The 16,411-nt window shown below is 35.6% G+C and overlaps 3 protein-coding genes across 6 annotated transcripts; 1 reads left to right on the top strand and 2 right to left on the bottom strand.

Annotated features, from left to right (window-relative positions):
* Positions 1-259: 259 nt before the first annotated feature.
* LOC113067007 (40S ribosomal protein S27-like) lies at positions 260-2,999 on the top strand. The gene is made up of 4 exons (XM_026239184.1): positions 260-414; positions 1,789-1,897; positions 1,991-2,101; positions 2,216-2,999. The coding sequence occupies exons 1-4, from the start codon at positions 295-297 to the stop codon at positions 2,242-2,244; spliced, it is 369 nt and encodes a 122-aa protein (XP_026094969.1). The 5' UTR covers positions 260-294; the 3' UTR covers positions 2,245-2,999.
* Positions 3,000-3,129: 130 nt separating this feature from the next.
* dnaja (DnaJ heat shock protein family (Hsp40) member A) lies at positions 3,130-7,229 on the bottom strand. Of its 3 annotated transcripts, none has more exons than XM_026239181.1 (8): positions 7,104-7,229; positions 6,662-6,809; positions 5,726-5,900; positions 5,455-5,559; positions 5,111-5,338; positions 4,799-5,029; positions 4,562-4,662; positions 3,130-3,875 (listed from the first exon to the last, which is right to left on the bottom strand). In XM_026239181.1, the coding sequence occupies exons 2-8, from the start codon at positions 6,791-6,793 to the stop codon at positions 3,660-3,662; spliced, it is 1,188 nt and encodes a 395-aa protein (XP_026094966.1). In that variant the 5' UTR covers positions 6,794-6,809; positions 7,104-7,229; the 3' UTR covers positions 3,130-3,659. The 3 variants fall into 3 exon arrangements, with proteins under 3 accessions (XP_026094966.1, XP_026094967.1, XP_026094968.1); XM_026239182.1 differs by lacking the exon at positions 7,104-7,229 and adding an exon at positions 6,307-6,413 and having other exon boundaries at positions 6,561-6,701; XM_026239183.1 differs by lacking the exon at positions 7,104-7,229 and having other exon boundaries at positions 6,561-6,685.
* A 767-nt stretch (positions 7,230-7,996) lies between these two features.
* Positions 7,997-15,410, bottom strand: LOC113067004 (uncharacterized). 2 transcript variants are annotated; one of them, XM_026239179.1, is made up of 22 exons: positions 15,010-15,410; positions 14,707-14,838; positions 14,240-14,411; positions 12,820-14,160; positions 12,600-12,739; positions 12,325-12,529; positions 12,104-12,208; positions 11,840-12,033; positions 11,554-11,695; positions 10,777-11,418; positions 10,572-10,661; positions 10,393-10,481; positions 10,192-10,308; positions 10,065-10,112; positions 9,896-9,979; positions 9,731-9,796; positions 9,183-9,234; positions 9,036-9,086; positions 8,837-8,881; positions 8,673-8,743; positions 8,524-8,584; positions 7,997-8,412 (listed from the first exon to the last, which is right to left on the bottom strand). In XM_026239179.1, the coding sequence occupies exons 2-19, from the start codon at positions 14,719-14,721 to the stop codon at positions 8,847-8,849; spliced, it is 3,588 nt and encodes a 1,195-aa protein (XP_026094964.1). In that variant the 5' UTR covers positions 14,722-14,838; positions 15,010-15,410; the 3' UTR covers positions 7,997-8,412; positions 8,524-8,584; positions 8,673-8,743; positions 8,837-8,846. The 2 variants fall into 2 exon arrangements, with proteins under 2 accessions (XP_026094964.1, XP_026094965.1); XM_026239180.1 differs by lacking the exons at positions 9,731-9,796; positions 9,896-9,979; positions 10,065-10,112 and having other exon boundaries at positions 14,707-15,410.
* Between the last annotated feature and the right edge of the window lie 1,001 nt (positions 15,411-16,411).

Below are 16,411 nucleotides of genomic sequence, written 5' to 3'. Positions count from 1 at the left end.
GGAGAAAATTGTTAGCCTTAATGCAATGTAAAGCGTCTGCTAAATGCATGAATATATATATATATATATATATATATATATATATATATATATATATATATATATATATATATACAATTTTATTGTGTAAAGCTGTGATCAATGTTCTTTGAGATATGAGCTGACTGACAGCAACATTTCGCCAACTCGCTCGCAATCACGTTGTCGTGTTAATGTAATATTCAGGAAATCCCGGTAATGTTTATATGAGGTATAATGTATAAAGGCGTGTTTTATTATGGAGCATGCCTGGACATGTCTCGTCAGATGTGCTTTATGAAGCTACGCGTGGCAACCCTGCACTCATCGAGAGACTCGAGGAGAGAAGCAGATCGACGGCTCGAATGTGAATATCAGCAGCTCCACACAATGCCTGTAAGTACGTTACCTCAGCTAGACAACGATTCTCACATTTGACAGCTTTTAATGTAAACTATCGTCTGGCGTTTTTATATCAGCTCGGTTGCTGGATATTTTACCCGTGCGGTAAACATGGGAAAAGTCTGTGATTTCACGTGGTGCTACCATAGAGGTGCTACGCAGGGTTCAGATAGGGCCTAATGTTTCACTTACACGAGTGATACATAAACTTGTGCAATGCACAGTAAAGTGATAGCTTGGATAAGACCGATGTTTTATCAGTGTTTTTAAAACTATGGTATTGTAGTTTTCAGACTGACAATGATGAGTGAACAATATGGCTGTTGAAAAAATATTGTTGTGTCCAAAGAAGCGTGGTGTCAGTCGGTAGTGTTTTTGTTACATAAATATAAACTAATTTTGCCTAAATAGATTATTTAATTATTAACATAATCAAATGACTTATATTGTTGGAGGAAGTGTATATTAACTTTTATGGGGGGTGCGTGTTAGAGAGAAAAACAGAATTATATGTCATGTTTTTAAATATTTTATTTGGTTAAAATCAGAGTATTTACATTACACACCTTTTAAAATTAAAGTATTTACATACTTGCTTATATGAAATGTATATAAAGTTATAGTAAATATTTTGTGTGTGTAATTTTAATAAACTCAAACTCAAAACATTTCTTTTCACATAATGTACACACACACACACACACACATATATATGTGTGTGTGTGTGTATGTACATATACACTAACTATTTATATGTGTTTGTGTAATTATATGTACATATTTTATCGTAATATTTATTTGTAATTATTTTATATACAAAACAAAAAACTATATTTTAACTAGGGCTATCACCAATGAATATTTTGGTAATAGAATAATTATAATAAATTTTGTTTTGGCAATAAAAATAGACCTAAGTGAACAGTAGCCTTTAAAATGACTTAAAATTCATATATAATGGCAATGAGGCAATAATAATGATTTCAAATAAACTATCAAACGCAAGTAATCATATGGTTTCATTGAACAAAACTGGTAAAATACATATTATAAACAGAAGATTACACATTATAATTACGCATCATATCAAATGCCTGTGTAGATTGTTTTTACACTTTTAACAGTGTGATCTATTCCTTGTTTAATATTGACTAAACAACATTTATTTCAAATGTCCGCTTAATCTTTAATATTTGGCCATTTCTTTACGATGGAAGAGCTACAGCCGCTGTAATTTCCTAAATATGTTGACATCAAAACAGTTACTCAACAAGGATGAAATCCAATCTGTTACTTTTTCAAACCCAGTACCCAAATTGAATCGAGGAATCGTGACAGCCAGCCCTAATGTGAACTATATTTTAACAGCTGGCCAAAGATCTGCTGAACCCGTCCTTTGATATTGAAAGAAGACAGCATAAGAAGAAAAGGCTTGTGCAGAGTCCCAACTCGTACTTCATGGATGTAAAATGCCCAGGTTTGAGATCTTCATTAGAAAGGTTTGGTTGCCTTATCATGTGTAATATATCACGTGTAGGAAATGTTATCTTGTCTGTTTCTCTCCCTACAGGTTGTTATAAGATCACGACTGTGTTCAGTCATGCGCAGACGGTTGTGTTGTGCGTCGGGTGTTCAACAGTGCTCTGCCAGCCCACAGGAGGAAAAGCAAGACTGACCGAGGGTGTGTATTTGCTGAATGATTGTAAAACAGATCCAGGCTTTTACATCATAAGTAACTGTAAATCACAATATTTGATCCAGTTTCTCAAGCTACGCATTTTCTTTTTTCAAATAGGTTGTTCTTTCAGAAGAAAGCAGCACTGAGAAGAATGAAAATGAAGTGATGCTTTGAATACAAAGATTTGTGCAACTTCTTAATGCCTTAATTTTTCATTGATTACAGTGAATGGACTTAAAATATGATTATGAATGATGCATGGCAGGTTCTTTCTACCATCAGTTCAGTGCTTCTTAATACAGTTTCTTTTGCATGATACAATTGCATCCTGCAATTTAATCCAAACAAAGATATTGAAAACAGTCAGTGCTGCATTTTCAGTTTAATTTCTCATCCCATGTGATATTCAGCTCCTCGGCGTCATGTTATGTAATTTATCTTTTATTGCTGAAACCTTTCATATCTATCTGCACTACCATTTAAGTTTGGGGAGGGTATAGATTTTCGGCAAGTCTCTCAAGCTCACCAAGGCTGGGTTTATTTGATGAAAAAAACAGTAATATTGTGAAATATTAAGATCATTTAAAATAACTTTTTTGGTTTTATGATGTAGTTTATTTCCGTGATGCATACTTTTTTTCAGCATCATTACTCCAGTCTTCAGAGTCACATGATCCTTCAGAGATCATTCTAATTTACTAATTAGGGTTTCTTATTATCGAAACTTATTATTTTTGTGGAACCCTTTTTTTTCCTCAGGATTCTTTTGTGAATATAATATTCAAAAAAGCAGCATTTATTTAAAGTGGATTTTTCTTTACTATAACTTTATCGATTTGATGTATCCTTGTTGATTAAATGTATTGATTTCTAAAAAAATAAAAAAAATCTTACTGACCCCAGACTTTAAATTGGATGTGAGGGTTTTATATAATATACAATTAGCTAGAAAACTATAAACTGTAAATGTTTTACATTGAAAATAATTTTTGAATTGCTTTAAATCACTTGGCAGTTGTGTAAAGAAGGGATTTAATTAAATGTTTTATTTGTGAACAATAAAACACATTTTAAGGAAGGAAACAACGCAATAAATGTATGGTGTGTCACATTCTTAAAAAATGTACAAATACAGATTTTCAACTGGCAAAAAAAACAAAAACAAGTACAGCACCCACTCAACCAAAGCACATCGACAGATTATTATACAAAAGTAAACAGATTCAAACATACGGAATACATTTACATGCAAATTTAAACAACTACAAAAATTTACTTGTAAATTAATTAGTTATCCAAAATAGATGCTTTAATTAAATGTCTGGTGATAATCATTTATGGTGGTAATTGCCAAAAAAACAAAAAGTAATAATCCTGGCTCCTCATCAGAAACTTCAGAAAGAATTCCAATGGTGGCAAGAAAATGGTCCGTTTCATAAGGCTTGGTGAGGAAATTCTTGCTGTACATAATGCTCGGCAAGAATTCAATGTAACCGGCCTAATATTCGGTGTATATTTGCAGTCACACAAGAATTGCACCAGTGTTTCTTATACATGAGATTTACTGAGTTTGGCACTGGACGCCACTATGCCTGGGACCTTCGTCTTCATCGTAGGCTTCACCGCCGTAGTTTCTCTTTTGTCTTTCATAGTCTAGTTCACACAGGTCCACCTCTTCCATATCATCTGACATCATGACGTGATCTCTGACAGGAAGTAGCCTCTCCAGGTCAGGCAGCATGTGCTCAGGTAGCCAGTGTTTATCTGGGAACTCAATCTGAGGGAACAGAAAGCCTTCTGTAAGATATGACCGGCTCAACACAAATTACAATTTAATTATTGTTTGCCTTCTAGTTTTTCCTCTATTATCGTTTTTTTTTTTTTTTTTTTTAATATACACTTTTTTTTTTTCCTATAAGTTGCAAAGCAATATACTATAAAATATCAATTAAGAAATTAAATAATTATCAAAACAATCCCACATTATATTAAATTACTCTAATGTGCATTCAATTAGGTTTTATTAGTAACTTGTTTTTCTTTTAGCAGTGCTCTCTTTAAAAGCAATTAATTTTGTTCCTAGAAGATGCTAACTAAAATGTAAATAAATATTATAATAATCATATTTTTTATTTATTTTCAGTATTTTGAGTTAATGTCTACAGTAAATAAGTTTATACCAAATTAGTTTTGTTCTTAGAAGAGGCAAAGAAAATCTTAATACAAACGGTAAAATAATACAATATATTAGTAATATAATAGTATGGTTATTAATTATCAAAAAACTGATTTAAAATTAATTTGTCTTATTTAATTTATAACTTGGCAGTAGGCCATCTATTGTTCGTTTCTAGAAGATGTGAAGCAACATCAAATAAAATAAACCATAATGCAATAAAAATAATAATAGTAATATAATCAGATTAGTTTAGCTGAAATGTGTAACACGCAGTACTGCCTTACCTCAAACTGTATGATGAGAAGACCTTTCTCATAAGGGTCTCTATACAAAGGCATTCCCTCATTATGAATACATTTTACATCATTAGGTCTTATTACTTTGCCTAAAACAAAAAATAATAAAAATTCAGATGAATCCAAATCTATTTATTTCATAGTTTAAATGTTTAATTTGATCAAAATATAATTCTCAAATAATAAAGTCATATTCTACACAAAGATACAGTATATAGGACATACCTGGAGCTGACTGGATGAGCAACAATCGGTTATCTAGCGTACGAACTGTTTTTTTAAACCCACAGAGCGCTTCCACCAGCTTGATCTTCATCTTCATGATCAGATTGTCATTATTTCTTTGGAAGACGGGGTGTTCTTTCAAGTCCAGTACGATTATAACATCACCAGGCTCCAGTCCAGGCTCTTGATCTCCTTCTCCGTGGAATGTGATCTTCTGGCCGTCCTTCATACCTGTGACAAAGACCATCATTAGTATGTTTCCAGAATACTTTAGAAGGTAGTTAGGCCTGGAACTATCCAAAGTTCTTCTACCTTTGTCAATATGGACTTCAAGAATCTTCTTCTTGCGTTCTACTTTGTGTCCATTGCAGTTCTTGCAGCGGTCCTTGGAGTTGAACCTCTCTCCCTGTCCTTGGCAGTCGGAGCACATGCTCTGGATCTGCTGGATCATTCCCGGTCCGATCTGTTGCACCTGGACCTGAACCCCTCTCCCTTTGCATGTTGAGCATTTTTCAATTGCGCCTTTTTTGCCTCCATAACCTGCAAAATAGATCATTTACATATGATATATTTAAATCACCACTGGGTCTTGAACTACAATATTATTATAACAATCTTCCCATTTAACAAACTCAGTAGACTAGTAACCTTCTTACCGTCACATTTCTCACAGATCACATTCTTCTGAAGACCAAGTTTTCTTGTTGAGCCATTGTACAATTCCTCCAGTGTCACTCCCAGCTGGTGAACCACATTCTTGCCTGAAAAAAAGAACAGTATTAGCTACCAACAACCAGGATATGAAACACTGAAGTGCACGAAATATATTTAAGACCCCCAAAACCTTTCATTAATTTCCCATGGGGGGACGCTACAAAACACCACAGCTGCTCACTGCCACCTGCTGCAGTAAATAAAATGTCTCACCTCTTCTTTCTCTCTGCATTCTGCCTCCGCCACCAAAGAACATGTTGAAAATGTCCATGGGAGATCCTCCTCCTCCCGTGCCTCCTTCCTTTATGGCTTGTTCGCCACCTTGGTCATACAAATCCCGCTTTTTGGGATCTGACAGGACCTCGTAGGCTTGTGATATGAGTTTAAACTGGTGGAATAGAAAAGATATTTATAGTACTGATTTTAATAATCCATGCATAAACACTTCCCATCATGCATCAGTTTCCATGAAGCATATAATAACAGTTCAGTTCTACTGAAGACCTAAGTGCCATAAAGCCTTTCTGTGTCAGGTATTTTCCTTTAATAATTAACTAAATTATAGTATTAGTATTTTAAAATGATATTATTATTATTATTATTATATTCTATAGATTACCTTTCTTCTTTGCCACTTGTTGAGCGTTTCTCTTTTTTTTTTCTTTACCTCAATTTTTTTTTTTTTTTCTTTCACTTAGGCTTTTTTACAACACTTTGTATTAGGATTTTTAATTTCCCCCCAACTTTAACCATTTAATATTTTTGTCATTTTATCACATTTTGTCATTTCTTACTTTAATATTTTGGATTTCTTTTTTTTTCCTCCATGATTTTTATTTGTGTTGATTTTTGGCAATTGGCAGTTTGGTCTCTTCCTCTCAAAGACAGTTCTAACAAATATCTAAGTAAAAACAGATAAAACAACATAAAATAAAACAAGATAAAAAATATATATAGTAAAAAAAAATTTAAACTAGAAAGAATGATTTGCATTCATATATGCGGATAGATCTCAAAGCAATGTTCAGAGACGCATGACGCAGCTCACATGATTGTTCGGGACACTTCCAGAAAGTTCCTCTCTTTTCTGTCGCTGTATTTATCACTCAACGTGAAACATGATACGGTTTCCAGTAAGTCTCCACTTACTTTCTCGCCTTCATTCGGGTTTTTATCCGGGTGATATTTCAGCGCCAGTTTCCGATATGCCTTCTTGATCTCGTCCAGCGAGGCTTTGGGACTCACGCCGAGCAGATCGTAGAAACCGGTTTCTCGAACCATCTTTGACAGGAATCAGCTACAGAGAACAGAAACACACCATATCAACAGTCCTGCCTAGTCTGCCTATGACTTAGTTAAAAGGCATAATAAATGCAATGTTTATTCATGAAACTAGACATACATATAATACATTAAACAATATTAGAGCAGGTTAATGCAAGATGTCGCTTGAACAGGATATAGGCTAACTTACTTGAAAGCTAAAGTGATACACTCAAACTGTACGTTACATTAGTCATCGACTCTAGAGAATACTTCGAATAAAGCTCCTCGAGCCGTGTTTGTGTGTTATGAGTTTTATATTACTCACAGGAATGAAAGAAAAGGAAAAGCCGGTTCGCTCGCTGTTTCGCGTCGCGTGCGTCTCTCTGCTTCTGTGACTGTTGTTCTTCTGACCGAGCGCCGCGCGCGCAGTCGCTCTTATGTAACGCCTCGCGCTCCAGAACCTTCTCGAGCTTCGGTGCGAAGCATAGATGGAATTAGGAAATGCAGCCTCACATGGGATTTGAGATGCTTTTACGGTCTCCAAACAGTTATGAATGAATTAATTATTTTTTTTCGCATGCCAACAACAACAATAATAATAATCAAGCCAAATTTTATATATAGAACGTAGCTATATTACTAAAGTAAATATAACGTTGTGCTAAGACAAATCATCTAGAGCTTTATACAATACATCAAAGGCTGTTTGAGAGCAGCTTTACAAGGGTAAACAGGAAAATAATTATTTAAAAAATGGGAAATGATTCAATGTCATTCCAAAAATCTATTTGCCTTTAGATTTGTTCTGGCAATTGCTCGGCAGAGGTCGCTCTTTAACAATGTAAACGTTTCATCGAGATATATCCATCTGCAGACCCGCAGCACAGCCGTTTCAGAACCGCCGTTTCAGAACCGCTGTTTCAGAACCGGAAGCGAGGAGCGGAGCTTACGTACTTACCAGAGCAGCGCCACCCACGGTTTTGAAGTATAATTGGCTTTTATTCATAAGAAACGTTATACTTTATGTGGGCATGTTACAACGACACATTTAAAAAAAATTGTTTAATATAATTGTATATACTTATTCATTTAATTGCATTACGTGAGCTATTTTATAATAAAAATTAATTGAAACTTAAGGCATTTTATATGAAATATACTTTAATCACAACATAAAAAAATATACTTCAAAGCAAAGAACATGTGTATCGTGCATTTCACTACAAAAAAATTAAAACATTGCTGTAAAAATCTTCAAACACACAAAATTTTAAAAGAAACAAATCAAAAACTAGATAATTAAAGTTTATGGAATAAACTTGCTAAACAATTTGCCATGACAATTTTGTATAAAATGAAAATGACAATTTACAAAACAAACAATTCACACATTGTCATGACCATATGGAATTAATTTAAATTAAAATGTATCAAATGAAAAGTTCAGTTTTAGGCCCATTTTGTCATGACATTCTTGTATAACTAATTCCATGTCATCCCTGAACTGAAAAAGAAACGTAAAGGGCTCCCTCGAAGAGTCTGTGCTTTCACTGAGATCATTGAGGGCCTTTTCCTTTTCCTCCTCAGTCATGGTGAGGAAAAGAGGCTCTTCCACTCTTAATCAGTAAGTTGTCCTAAGACAAGAATGGTTATTGTTTTGATTTTAATACAACTTTGATGAAAGGTTTTGATCCACTTCAACTGTACATATGTGTGTATATATGGGCTTTATATCTGAGACATACCTCACTGCTGCTAAGCTCAGCTGGTTCTCTGTGTGGAAGAGCCTCTTGAAGGGTATCTGCACTGTAATATACATATTTTGGTTCATTTAAAAATGATCAGAAGGGGGTGCAAATGTAATGGTGGGCTGGAGGAAATGTCCAGTATTTACCTTTCAGAGAAAACCCCAAAGTTCTCTAAAAGAATTAGAGTCCACCATCTCCGAATCTTTGGCATGTCACACTGGAAGAAAAAGGAAAAAAAATAACTGAAATATTAAAATATTAACAGCTACAACAACATCAGTTAAACACATTTACCTTTATAATTACTTACAAATGTAAAATCAAAGGGTGCTCCCAAGGCAAGATGTAGAGCATACTGGAATAAAAAAAAAGAAAACAAATTATACACACACACACACACACACACACACTCTCTCTCTGTAAATGCAAAACAATAATAAAAAACCTGCCTTGTTCCTCATAAATAAACCAATTATGGTGTAATTATTTAGTTATAAATAAAACAATACCATCAACATGAAGACTCCACAGTCCACACCACCAATCTGTTGGGGGATATCCTAAAAAAATAAAATAATAAAATATAAAAAAAAAAACCTTTTACAATGTTTGACACTTCCCACTATCCCAACTTTAGCATACTTCCTATAACCAACCTTGTTTTTTATTAGCATCCATGTTCCAGGTGCAATTTTGGCTGTCATCTTGCTGCAACAAAAATACACATAATAAACATATTTGCTAATATGCAAAATTACATACAGTTTGATGCTCTGAAACCATAGCAGTCAACAGTATTTGGGTCTTTCTTGTAAAAACTGTCACACCATGCAAAGACAGAACATCATGCAAGTAACCATTAAGCAAGCTTATTAAACTCTTGCACAGAACACAGCAAAACTTGAACACAAACATTGAACAGCGAACCTTGAACAGCAAGCCTGAACTTAGAACCTTGAACATTTTCACTATTTTATTTTTGCAACCTGAAAGCTTTCATATATCTCCCATCACCCAACCCATATGGATTGGTTGAATCTAGGAAGAACATGTGTCTATCTTTTGGCTTCATGACCTGCAAAAAAATGTTAGTTCTTCCAAATCATGAAATTGTATTTCTGAATTGTGATAAGACAAACACAGTAAAAAAATTTTGACAGTTAATTTTTTTGAAAGTTAAATAGCTAGATCACAAATGACATACACACAACATCCAGTGTCCTGGCTTCCAAGCAGGGAAGATAATGCAGTCTTTTAGTGCAATGTTATCCTGTAAACAATACATATATATAAAAACAAAAAAAAACATTCAGATGGTTAAAATAAAATTGGTCACTGCTGTAAATGGTATGTAACGTTGTGGCCTCACTGGAAATGACAAGGATGGGTCCAGATTATTTGGAGGCAACCAGGTCACCACAACATATGCATTAGCTGTCCACACATCCAATCCCTACAACATAACGTACTTATGTAAGACTATAAACAAGCTAGACAACTATGTCTCAGGTTATTTGCAGCTTTATACAAATACTTACTCGTTCCATAGAGAACAAAGTAATTACTTCAAGACAGCTGTTTGCAATCTGAATTTTTTAAAAAGAAAATTGTAAAGAGTCACAGTCATTTCTTAATATTATTGTATGTTACTTTGTATCAACTTACTGTTGCCTCCAACTGCTCATTGAGACCGAGAGTCCAGAAATCTTTTCTTTTCAGAACCACGTTTCCAACTTCAGCAATTGTCTCATCTTGGTCGCCTGTCCCCAAAGCCCATTCAAGCTTAGAGAGAAGAAAAAAATGATTAAAAAACCATTTTTGGTTTGCCATTGCAACATCAAATAAAACCAAATACCTTTCACATACCATTACTGATTGCCTATGAGTTGGCACACAATCCCAACAATCTCTACTGGCAGACAGGCATTTATAATTACACACCATTTCAGTTTCTGCTGTAATAATAAAAATTTGAAAATTACATACAACAACTTTATGCATTACAGCTTTATGATATATTAAAACTTATACAGGTTTACACTTACTACTGGTTGGGACCGTCATTGATGTCGGGGTAACATGCTCCATCTCAATGTCTGTGGGGACTAGCTCGTCTATAGAGATGTCCGAATTTTCTTTAACAATACAAAACAAGCAACAAGTTAGACACAAACATATTTCTTTTGTTGGCTTATGCATTTACACTTAAAAAAAAAAAAAGGTATTTAATATAAAGGTATTTTAACTTACCCAGCACAGCCTGTCCATGCATATTCATCACCAACTTTGATCCAAATGTCTTCATTAATCTAGTCCTCACTTTGTTGTTCTTGTTTTCGTTATAGTGGTGAATTATGGTCCTCATTTGAAAGAGGTGTGTTGATGGCTGAGACATGTTCAAGAAGTAGTTATTTTTTCTCATCTTTGAGAACAGTTGCTCTGCAACCTGGCTATTTATTTTTCCAGCTAGTTGAGGCACTATAGTGATCTTCCTCAGAACATCTCTACTGTCTTTGGTATTGTTCTCGTGAAAACGGTCAGATAATATGTAATGATCAGAAGATCCTGTCAGTGGGTGTCCTTGAGGATCACTTGCACTCTTTTTTTCCTCCAGCCAAGGCAAGGACACTTTCAGATTTCCAGATCTGGCAAGTGTAATGTTTTCTTGAGTGGGTTCTGCCAAGCGTCCCTCATGTGGATGAATAGGAATGCTTTCTGGTGCCCTGAGATTGGCATGTGTTGCTAAACCGCGTGCAAAGTCATAAATGATAATGTTCGGCATGTGCTTCCATGAGAACAGAAGATCAACAAAATCTCGAGGGCTTTCTGCTCGAAGATTGCATTTTAAACTGTAAACTACACCACATGGGCACATGATGACTCCCCAGCCTCCTAATATAGGAAAGAAAAAAAAAGGGGAAAAAAAACCCAAACAATTTAAAAGGAAAAAATAAATAAAATAAAAGTTTTGAACATCCATGTACTGCCAATATATTAATTGTATTATCAAAAGTTAGATAAGCTCACCAGAGGCACCCCAGATTTTTTCAAAGATTTTATCATATGTTTGCCTCGATTTCATTTCATTGGACAATCTGAGGAGGAGGTCACTCCGAGAGCCAGTGGAGTCCAGACCACATTCTTTGCATAGTTTCCGAATAACAATAACCTACAAAAGTATATTATTTAATATAGTGTGTGTGTGTGTTATATATATATATATATATATATATATATATATATATATATATATATATATATATATAAAAAATAGTAGTATTCATTCCAGAAAAAAAATACATTACAAACAAACCTTCTGCTTTTGAAGTTCTTCTTTCAGCCTCTCCTCTGTCACCGTAATTTCTGCAGTCTCTGAGGCAGACTTTGAAGAATGAACTTTTTCAAACTCTGTGTTTAGCACATTGTCTGAACGACGTGTCCTCTTGCCAATCCAAGGAGCCCAGAAGTGATACGTAGGTTTAACTGCAAATGGATTTTGTGCACCACCTATAACAGCAGAATTAAAAACATAATGAGCTGTAGTGCTTTAGTGCATAAAAAATCCTTTTCCACATACTTGCAACAAATCCACGACATATCATTTCTTTGGATAGTGCCTCCCAGAATGTTTCTATATTGACGTCCCCTCGGAAGTTTTCAGGAGGTTCCTCTGTGTCACTTGCTGAAAAAAAAAATCTGTATTACACTGTGTGGAAAAAACATGTAAAATGAATGAATGAATTAATTAATTAATTAATTAAACAAACATGGAAGTGAACATGATTATAATAAACATACCAGAAAAATGGAAAACACCCTTTTTGTGTAGATCCATTATCACCACTGGGGGATGGTCACCACAGGTAATACATGAGTATCTGTACTCATGTTCCACAAGGGCCTCAAAATGCAAGTAGGCATGAAGAACCGTGTCTGGTGCCGGAAACTTCAAACCTGTCAAATCTTCCAAATAATTTACTGCTCTGCTCACCGATGTATGCACCTGGAAGTAACATACAAGTTTTGAGTAACATACATAAACACATACACCACAGATTTCAGTTAAAACTTACCTGAAGAAGGCTTCTCAAGGTTAGGCATAAGGGTATTGCAAGGATGTTGTGGTCATCAAAGTTATGTAGGTGGTCTTTCCACTCCTGATAACGGTAGAACATTCCACATAGTGGGCACTGCTTACAGTAAATGGCAACATCTAAAAATGTAAACAAGTAACACATCAGAGGACAATTTAGCTGAATACCACATATACAATTAAATAACACCAAATCATACCTTCAATTATGGACCAGTTTGTGAGTATTTTAGCCTTCTTCGTAATTAGGATGGGTTCACTGAGGGGAACAACACCTGGACAAATCTGACAGACACATTCATCTGGACAAAGGATTTTTGGGTAATCTTTGTCTGGTGATGGTACCCGCACATCATCTGGTAGATCAACAGGAATCTTCTTGTGCTGAAGAATGTAACATACCATATTATTTAACCCTTGATGTTTTGGAGGATAAACAGGATTGTCTTCTCTGAAATCCTTCTCAGACTGTGCATATGGTTCTTTGCGTGGTGATTCTTCTCTGCTGAAGACTGTTCGAAACAAGTCGCGTTGTGTCTGAAAAAGGTGCCATTTTGCAATATATTTGTGCACACATGAGCGCCTCAATATGGCACAGGGACAATGCCATGTGTTTAATTTTGAGTCATATACAACCATTACACGCCCCAACCTGCTGTAATAGGAGACACTGGGTTCAAATACTGAAATGAACTTCTTTGTTTCAGGGGTGCCGATCGAGGTTTGAACAGAGAGTGGTATGTGACTGCTGTTAGCATGCTGCTGCCGAGTAAGGCAAATCTTCTTCTTTTCATTACTAAACCACTTTGCTTTCACCATCTCGGATAAAATCTCTTCTTTCAGGGAGACTGGTTCTGCAGAGGATGCACAGTAATTTACAGAGCGGATGTGTTTGCACTGGTATGATGACAGGCCACTTCTCTGTGCAACTTCCATACTGACCTGACATTCATGTGATTCACAAATGACCTTATGATGTTCTCCCCATGTCTTGACCTGAATATGAAGAGGAACACTGTGACCCTTTGTAACTTTAAGAACTGTAAATATGCCATTTGTCCTATCGATGCACTGGCTCTCAAGATGGGATGTGGCATTAATGTCCTGTATTGGCTCTTCTGTGTGTTTGCGGTCAATGTGCTTTTTTAGGTTTCTTTTATTAATGAGGATATTGCAAACTGGGCATCTTTTTCTGATCACAGGCCTTACACAAACCCTTCCTGAGAAGACTGCTGGTGTAGTTGGCACTGCAGTGGTTGGAGATGGTGTGGTCAGAACTGCAGTGGTAGGAGATGGTTTCCCTCTCACAGCTGGTGTGGTCAGCACTGCAGTGGTTGAAGATGGTGTCCCTCTCACAGCTGGTGTGGTCAATGCTGCAGTGGTTGGAGATGGAATTGTGGCTGAAGTTGGAGGTGGGGTTTTTTTGCAAACCTGTACATGTTTTTCAAAATCACCTCTCTTTAAAATTGTTGTTTCACAGTATGGACAGTGGTGATGTAGAGCTGGTCTACATCCTAGTCCACATCTGTGTATAGTATAGCCTAAAATAAATTAATAAGTAAATTGGTAACCTATTACACAATAATATATTGTAAGTACATATTAAACAAATCAAGATACCTCCACAGACTACTGCCTTGTTAAAGTGGCTTTGAAGATGGGTTTTTAATTTGACCAGTTTGGCTGGCTTAAACACGCTGGCCGCGCAAAAAGGGCAGTGATAATTGCTGCAACACTTGTTGCACTGCTGCAGCTCAGGTAATGCGTCACCATTCTGAATAGTTATATGTCTCTATAAGAGATGAAAGCACGACAAATGGGATTAAAATAGCTAAACTATACGGTAACATTATTTCACAAACAATGCATACAACAGGTGAAACGAGAACAAACTATTCATATGCAAGGCCCATTTACAACACGAGATTAATCAAAACATCCGCAGAAAACTTCTACACCTTAAAAACGACAACAAATTGAAGATTCAATAAGACAATGAAGCCAATCACAAATTAAATATAAACACCTAATAAAAACTTGTGAAAACTAATGAAAATTATTCACCATATGACAGCAAAAGTACTCACCGTGCTCTCCGCCATTTCAAGGTGTTAATAGCTCCGCCCCTCACTTCCGGTTCTGAAACAGCGGTTCTGAAACGGCGGTTCTAAAACGGCTGTGCTGCGGGTCTGCAGATGGATACTATTGGTTTCATCAGGCTACAGGATGGTGGATATATTACGTATAGTTGTGATTATATTCATTTATTTATTTTAGTGTCATTTTAATTTTATTTAATTTTATTACATAAACTGTTGACACTGGACACCAGCTGAAATAACAAGTTATAAAAATGAATATGAATCTGAATAAGGACTATATACACTCACCCGTCAAATTGCTTGGTAAAACAAACTGATAATCAGCCAATCACATGGCAGCAACTCGATGCATTTAGGCATCTACCCACATAGCAAACGGACTTGGCCCAAATGTGGTCTCAAGGTGGCACTGCTGGCCTAATGTCGGCAATGGCATGTACTCTTTCAGCCAGAGCTGGGCCATGTGTGGCAATGACGGCACGGCGGTGATCCGGCAAACAACATGAGGTCCGATTGTTGATAGTAGGAGTGTGGCCCAGATCAGTCAGGTGATAATATGTGGCCCAAATCAGGCTAAGATCTGGCAGCATATTATGACCCATGATAAGCAAGATAAAATTTAATACAATATTGCATGTTAATGGTTAAATGATCACATATATTTTAATGAAGTGTATTGTTAAAATGTAGCCGTCTTTGAAATGGCAAGTCAAAACAGAATAAAATATTATCATTTAAAAATTAAGCAAAACAGTCAAGTGCATTAAAATGCACTTAATTATAATTGTATTAAATGTTATATTATAGGCGGCTGCATATATGAAAATAAAACACCTAACCCTAAAAAAATTCTAACAAAAGGTTTCTCAGCTTTTTTTGTAGTATTAGGTGTCCTTAATAACATACTAAAAGTTTACCAAAGTTTGACCACTAGACAGGTGTAATTTTCAATATGGTGTCCAAGAGAGGCAGGGAGCCCATAAACTATCCTAACTCCTTCATTATTTGACTTAGTCAAGTAATCTTAGTGTCTAACCCCATGTTTTCTGGGTCTATGAATCCATTGGACTTGTCTATATTGCACTGACATGATTACATACTTATGAAATACATGATTTTGTGAGAATACTGTAAGGTTTTATCATTGTTTGGGGTGAACCAGAGATGTAAACAATTCAGCCTATGTCATGTAACTCCTACTCAGTACCTGTTTTTTTCCTAAAACACAGACTTTACATTCGATGTTAAAAGTTATTGCACCCAAAAGCAGGGGCGTAGCAAATTTTGGGCCCTAGGTACAAACCATCTTGCTGGGCCCCCGTACCAAATACCATAGTGATACCAATGGGTGGGATATTTTGAAGAAAGTCGGTAACCAAACGACTGATGGACCCCATTGACTTCCATAGTAGGAAAAAAAATACTATGGAAGTCAATGAGGACCAGCAACTGTTTAATTGCCAACCTTCTTTAAATTATCTTCTTTTGTGTTTAGCAGGAGAAAGGAAACCATACAGGTTTGGAACAACTTGAGGAAGAGTAAATGATGACAGAATTTTCATTTTTGGGTGAACTGCCCCTTTAAAGTTTAAATGTGTACAATAACAATGTACCCATTTTGCTTATTACCTCTTAATACTTAATTACTAATTACTAAGTGTTAAAACAGGCAATTCCGCTAAAAGCTCAC

Source organism: Carassius auratus, chromosome 50, assembly GCF_003368295.1.
Source record: "Carassius auratus strain Wakin chromosome 50, ASM336829v1, whole genome shotgun sequence".
Classification (NCBI taxonomy): Eukaryota; Metazoa; Chordata; class Actinopteri; order Cypriniformes; family Cyprinidae; genus Carassius; species Carassius auratus.
Note: the sequence above shows the minus strand (reverse complement) of the source record. Positions and strands in the feature narration are given on the sequence as shown.

Bases quoted from the DNA above. Each gene is read 5' to 3' on its own strand.
- dnaja (XM_026239181.1), bottom strand. From the start codon at position 6,793: ATGGTTCGAGAAACCGGTTTCTACGATCTGCTCGGCGTGAGTCCCAAA. The intron at 5,901-6,661 runs GTAAGTGGAGAC...CTATTCCACCAG, and splicing joins ACCCGAATGAAGGCGAGAAA to TTTAAACTCATATCACAAGC. The intron at 5,560-5,725 runs GTGAGACATTTT...TCTTTTTTTCAG, and splicing joins AATGCAGAGAGAAAGAAGAG to GCAAGAATGTGGTTCACCAG.
- LOC113067007 (XM_026239184.1), top strand. From the start codon at position 295: ATGTCTCGTCAGATGTGCTTTATGAAGCTACGCGTGGCAACCCTGCAC. The intron at 415-1,788 runs GTAAGTACGTTA...ATATTTTAACAG, and splicing joins AGCAGCTCCACACAATGCCT to CTGGCCAAAGATCTGCTGAA. The intron at 1,898-1,990 runs GTTTGAGATCTT...CTCTCCCTACAG, and splicing joins CATGGATGTAAAATGCCCAG to GTTGTTATAAGATCACGACT.
- LOC113067004 (XM_026239179.1), bottom strand. The intron at 14,161-14,239 runs GTATCTTGATTT...AATTTATTTTAG, and splicing joins CAAGGCAGTAGTCTGTGGAG to GCTATACTATACACAGATGT. The intron at 12,530-12,599 runs GTAAGTTTTAAC...TGTTACTTCCAG, and splicing joins CCTTGAGAAGCCTTCTTCAG to GTGCATACATCGGTGAGCAG.